Source organism: Rattus norvegicus, chromosome 15 (genome assembly GCF_021556685.1).
Source record: "Rattus norvegicus strain SHRSP/BbbUtx chromosome 15, alternate assembly SHRSP_T2T, whole genome shotgun sequence".
Classification (NCBI taxonomy): domain Eukaryota; kingdom Metazoa; phylum Chordata; class Mammalia; order Rodentia; family Muridae; genus Rattus; species Rattus norvegicus.
The window spans coordinates 24,633,204-24,639,203 of record NC_141548.1 but is presented as its reverse complement, the minus strand read 5'-3'; the positions used below and the strand labels follow the sequence as shown (position 1 = coordinate 24,639,203).

The following is a 6,000-nucleotide window of genomic DNA, read 5'->3' as shown; positions in this document are numbered from 1 at the left end:
TGCGTTTATCTACCCTACTGGCAGCCTTGAACCCCAGTCGCCCACTCTCCTGTCCAGGTGCTACAGGTGCTAACAGCCAATTATCTCCACAGCTGTTTTCCAGCAACCCTAACCCTTTCCCATAAAAGGCACCTCAAACGCCAGTGAGGGGCTGCTCTCTGGAATCTGGACTTGGGTAGGTGCACCTGGCTGGCCAGTTCTAGATACAGCTTGCTTCAATCAGTTAGTCGTGAAATCCGTGCTTTCCCCCCCTCTGATCTAACATAACCATAAATATTATGTCAGTGATCTATTTTCATCTTTCTCTTTGCATGTCCTAGAGGTCTCGTCGCTGCTAGAGTTGCAGGCACATGGTACTCTGTCCCAAGAGGTTGGCAGGGAAAAGCAAAAGCCAAACTTAAAAATGTTTTCCTAATTTATCTTCCCAGCGTCTACCTGATACCCATTAATCTACAAACACAAGCTCAGCATAGCTGTACTGACCCAGGCTTTTTTATTTTCTTGGTATCTCATGGGATAAGTGCCTTGGTCTATGGGTGCGTTGTTGTTTCTCCATTGATTTTTTTTTTTTTCCCCCGGAGCTGAGGACCCAGGGCCTTGCAGCTTGCTAGGCAAGCACTCTACCACTGAGCTAAATCCCCAACCCCTCTCGATTGATTTCTAACGCAGCTGTTAATTTTGCTGTCAGAGGGAAGCAGAAAAGGAATAAATTATCTCATTTAACCTTACTTAAAACCTTTTTTTTTTCTTTTTTTGAGCATGCTTGCTCACGCCTTTAATCCCAGCACTCTGAGACAGGCAGGAGGATCTATGTGAGTTCGAGGCCAGCCTGGTTTACATAGTGAGTTCCCAGACAGGCAGAACGATATAGTGAGACCGTGTCTAAAAAAAAAATAATAATAAAATAAAAAAAAAAAAGTTTAAGAGGAAAGAAGAAAAAACGGCCAGGAGGCCGGGAAAGAGGAGTTCTCTGTCCCTCAGGCCCGCCCCACCGCGCTTGGTGCCTCGCCTCCCCGCCCAGCCGGTTTACCGCCTCACTCCTCGGCCTCCCCCTCCCAACCCTTTGCCTTCCAAACAATTTAAATGTCGCACGGAACCAACCTATCGCAAGCTTCGTTCGAGGGGAAGGGGCGGGAGCTTCCGGAAGTGTTGGCTGAGGTCCCTCCAATCAGCGGCTGGCAGCGGGAAGTTTCAGTTCGGCGGAGGGTCGGTTCGGGGGTTCCTTCTGCGGATCTGTGGAGTTTTCTGTGTAGCCGCATTGTTGTGGATCCAGAAACTGCTTCAGGTAAGTGGGATCAAGAGTTCAAGGTCCTCCGTGGCTACCTGCCAGCTCGAGAGTGGCCTGGGTTACATGAGACTCTGTCTCCAAAAAATTTAAAGATGGCTTAGAAGAGATGGCTCAACAGTTAGGAGCACTTGTTTTTGCACAGTTAGCTTTCCCAGCATCCCACATTAGGCAGCTCACAAACTCCTTGTAGCTCTAGCGTCAAGAGGTGTGACACCTTCCTCTGGACGCCAGTATGCATTTACCCACACACAGAGATAAACATAAACACACATAAACGACAAAAAAAGCCTTTGGGAAAAGAATTGGCATGAAAAACGTAGTAGATTTAATAAAGTATTAGAGACGAGAATCTACCCGACCTGGATGCTAGAACCTCTCAAAAGAGCCCAGAAGTGGCAGTGGATTCTGCTTTTCCTGGCTGTCATTTCTCTTTAACTTCCTGAGAGTATTAAACTGATAATCTTAGAGAAAGGCAAAAGCTTGAAGTGTTTTAAAATACCGGGGAGTAAGGTGAGAGCGCAGACAGGGAACTGACGTGAGAGGTACATTTGACCATCACCATGACACAAGTTAAGAGTCATCAGAGCCTCAGTTGAGGAAATACCTCCATGAGGTCCAGCTGTAAGGGATCGTCTCAAATAGTGGTTAATGAGGGAGGGCCCAGTACATTGTGGATGGGAGCCATCCCTGGGCTGGAGGTCCAGTACCAAGCGCTCTTCTATGGCCTCTGCATCAGCTCCTTCCTCCAAGTTCCGGCCCTGCTTGAGTCCTGACTTCCTCTGATGATGGACAGCAACATACAAGTGTGAGCTGAGTAAACCCTTTCCTCCCCAACTTGCTTTTTGCTCCTGGTGTTTCCTTGCAACAATCGACACCCTATCTAAGACAACCGTATTACCAAGTTCTTCTTAAACTCTTTTTCTGGTAGTTGTGTTTGTCGTTGTTTTGTTTTGGTGGGGAGAGGATTAAAACGAGGTTTTAACGGAGCTCTCGCCATCCTCCTCTGGAGCTGAGACTGACTGGGAGCACGCCCTCTTGTTTTGGTTTTCCCGTTATGGTCTCCCTGTGTTTAATTTAACAGGCTAGCTTTAGCCAAGGGCTAGAATCACAGACGTGTTTTCCTCACAGTGGGGTGATGCTGGAATGAAGGATATAGGTGGGTTTCTTACTGCGTAGACCAATCTGGCTTTGACTCCATTGAGCTTTCTGTGTCAGCTTCCCAGCTGCGCGCTCGCGCGCGCGCTCTCTCTCTCTCTCTCTCTCTCTCTCTCTCTCTCTCTCTCTCATGTGTGTGTGGGGGGGAGGGGGGCCAAGGGCAGACATTCATTCTCCTTATCCCTCTCTTCATCTTCCATATTTTCTTGAGACAGAGGTTTTCACTAAAGCTGGAGCTCCTTGGTTGAGTTAGGCTTGCTGGCAGAACCACCCCAGGGAATTTCCTGTGTCTGCCTGGCATTACTGCAGTGCTGTGGCCAGCCCTTACATGAGTATTAGAGCAGGTACTTAATGACTGAGCCAGCTCCCCAGACCATTGTGGCTTTTGAAGTTGAAATGCCAAGGTTCTTTTATACCACCAGGGGGAGCTAAGGGTTTGTTCTGCAATGTAGCTGTTTTCACTTACATGTGCCTCTTGTGTATATTGTATAGTTTTTCTCTGCTTCATTTTAATCTGTTGAGCAGCTCCCTACTCATGACCCGCCAAATAGGCCACGGTATCTCATCTGTGATAACTTTTCTTCTTTCATATGTACTCATATTAGTTCCGGTGTCCATTGTAATGGTTTCATTTCAAGGAAACGCAGAAGTGGGATAGGAGACGGACTGGTCTTGATTTTATTAGTTTACTTATTTTGCTCTTTGAGAGAGTATCTTACTCTTTAGCCCAGGCTGACCTCGAGTTCACACGATTTGCTCGCTGGGGTTTGTTGGTGGTATAGTAATGAGCTGCCGAAACCTGATAATGATAAAATGAAATTCCACTTAAGTTGGTGTTTGTCCCTCCTTTGTGGCAGGATGCCGGTGTCACGGTTTGCTGGTCGGCTTCGGAAAGATTCGAGCATCGAGATGATTAGGACTAGCTTGGCTCACAGGAAGTCGCTGTCTCAGAAGGAAAACAGGCACCGGGTGTATGAGCGAAACAGACACTTTGGTTTGAGGGACGTCAACGTCCCACTGGAAGGTAGAGACCTTGTTAATATACATGAGATGTCTCAAGACCTCACTCTAGAAAATGCCAGCTCCAAAACAAGTAAGTTAAGAATCTTTTCTAAGTTTAAGTACCTTTGAGAGGAAAGGGTCTGGAGAGACGGCTCAGCGGTGAAGAGCCCTGACCGCTCTTCCAGAGGTCCTGAGTTCAAATCCCAGCAACCACATGGTGGCTCACAACCATCTGTAATGGGATCCGATGTCCTCCTCTGGTGTGTCTGAAGACAGTGACAGTGTACTCATATAAATAAAAAATCATGGGGTTGGGGATTTAGCTCAGTGGTAGAGCGCTTGCCTAGGAAGCGCAAGGCCCTGGGTTCGGTCCCCAGCTCCGAAAAAAAGGACCAAAAAAAAAAAAAATCATTAAAAAAATATTTCACCAGTCACCTAGAGAAAAGAGATCATTCTTACAATTTGCCCAAAGTGGTTTGGGCCATAAAGAAAGGAACTGAATAAATGAAAAAGAATAGTCTCAGAAAAAGATGAAAACAATGAAAATAGTATCCTAGACGGCCAGGAGTTAGAGGGGCGGAGCTGAGGAATGGTTTCCCTCCAACCAGGAGTCGCTGGACTCCGAGCTTGTTCTCTTTCTTTAGCAAGTGTCAGAACTGAATGGCAGAAATACAGAACAAGGGTATGGGAGGAGATGATGTTCTTAGGGCTTTTTTCACACTCCTTGGAGGAGGTCATGTGTGGGAGCACAGGCTCTCCTGTGAGCATGAGGAGGTGAGAGGACAACTCTGGAGTTTAGCTCTCGAACACGTGCTGTTAGGATTGCTTGACAAGCGCTTTAGTCACTGAGCTCTCTTCCTGGGCCCCAGCAGGTTTGTTTTATAGTTTCTAGAATCCATGTGGCACGCACACCCAGTGCGTTTGAGCCTGGTTTTGTGACAGCTGATACTGGGGCCGGAAGATCATATTCTGAATCACCAAGGCCGACTTTCTCACAGATTCAGCACCGTGATTCTGAAGAAACATGAGGGAGGGATAAGAACTGGACAAAACAGTTGCAGGTTTTGTGTTTTCTGACCTGACGGGAATCCTGTGGTAATCTGTTTGGAGAGGGGAAGTCTCAGCCCGTCTAGCGAGTTGGCAGAACAAAGGACTGGCATCAAAGGGTTCTGAAAGGCTGGTTTGTTTTTTGGTCTGAGCACAACTGAAATATACAGTGACTATTGTAGAAGACAGCAGTAGCTTTAGGGACGGGTATTTTAAAAATTAAGAGCTCAATTTTGGACATGTTAAATTTTTACTTTTTTTTTTTTTAAATACATTTTCAGTTAAAGTAGAATTACCTCCCTTTCGCCTCCTCCCTTGGCGAGTTCCTCTCAGACACCATCCCTCTAGACCCTCCTAGCCCTCCTCTCAGATCGATAAGTCCCTTTTATTATCATGTACATATGCATGTATGTGTTTGTATGGAGAAATATATAAATTCAGCCTGCTGCTGCATATGTGGGAGTTATGATGCCTACTAGGCATGTAAGGAGAAAAGATTAATCCCAGTCCTCAGAAGGCAGAGGCATGTTAAAGCCAGTCAGGGCTGTATAGTGAGATGCTGGCTCAGAGGGGATGTGGAGGAAGGGGCGGGTTCCAAAGAGAGTTGGAAGTATCCTCCAGGACATACTGTTTCTTCAAAGCTTGGGCTTGAGTCTAATGAACCCCTCAGATGTAATTTCTACCCTATAGAAAAACATGGAGGTTAGGAATAAGTAAGAAACTTGAAATAAGTAAAACCAAGAGCCCATGGAGGGTCCAAGAACCTAATTTAATGCAGGAGCCAATCACAGGAAAACTTATAAAATCTATGTTGGGTGTGAAGGGTTGCCTTCATAAAGAGGATGAAATCTGAAGAAAGGACCAGGGTATGTGATGTTTCTCAGTCCAAAGATCATAAGCCTGTGAGGGTCTTAGTGTTGGGACAGGAGATGCACTTGGGCCCAGGAGGAAAACCTGTGGGTGCTCATATCCTTGCTGCCCCAGTAAGGGAGGCTGTCGTCTTGGGCTCTGTGTGTGAGTCACATTCCTCCCAAGATGGTTTTGCATGCAGGGTGTTAGGGATTGGACTCAAGGCCTCAGGCGTTGCTAGGCAACTAAGCAAGTGCTTACCATTGCACTGTACTCCTGACTCCCAAAAGAACCTTCTGGTTTTGGAGATCAGGTCTCAATAGATAGCTCTGTCTCACCTGGCATTGCTAATGCCAGGCTGGTCAAGAAAACCTGCATTCCTCTTGCTTCAGTCTCTCAAGCGATGGATGGTAGCCATATGTTAAAAGATACCCAAAGAAATTTTTCAAGCTTGTTGCATATAGGAAAAGGCAAACCAGATGGCCCTTCCTAAAGTTCTTTGAGTGATTTAGCCTAAAGTAATCAGTGTATCAATATTTTTAAAAAGTTGAGCAAATGAAGTCATACATAATATAATATAATTTCAGCACGATTAGAACTTGGAATAACTGTATTAGAGTGTTGAAGATTGAAAGCATGTATTAGCAGATGGAGTTAGA

The 6,000-nt window shown here is 46.0% G+C and overlaps 1 protein-coding gene across 1 annotated transcript in view; it reads left to right on the top strand.

Annotated features, from left to right (window-relative positions):
- Positions 1 to 1,237: 1,237 nt before the first annotated feature.
- Dlgap5 (DLG associated protein 5) overlaps positions 1,238 to 6,000 on the top strand; it is a 30,494-nt gene continuing 25,731 nt past the window's right edge. The window contains exons 1-2 of the mRNA NM_001135802.1: positions 1,238 to 1,285; positions 3,301 to 3,536. Of these exons, the coding sequence (NP_001129274.1) occupies positions 3,302 to 3,536 (235 nt within the window). The 5' untranslated portion in view covers positions 1,238 to 1,285; position 3,301. The remainder of the gene's footprint in view (positions 1,286 to 3,300; positions 3,537 to 6,000) is intronic.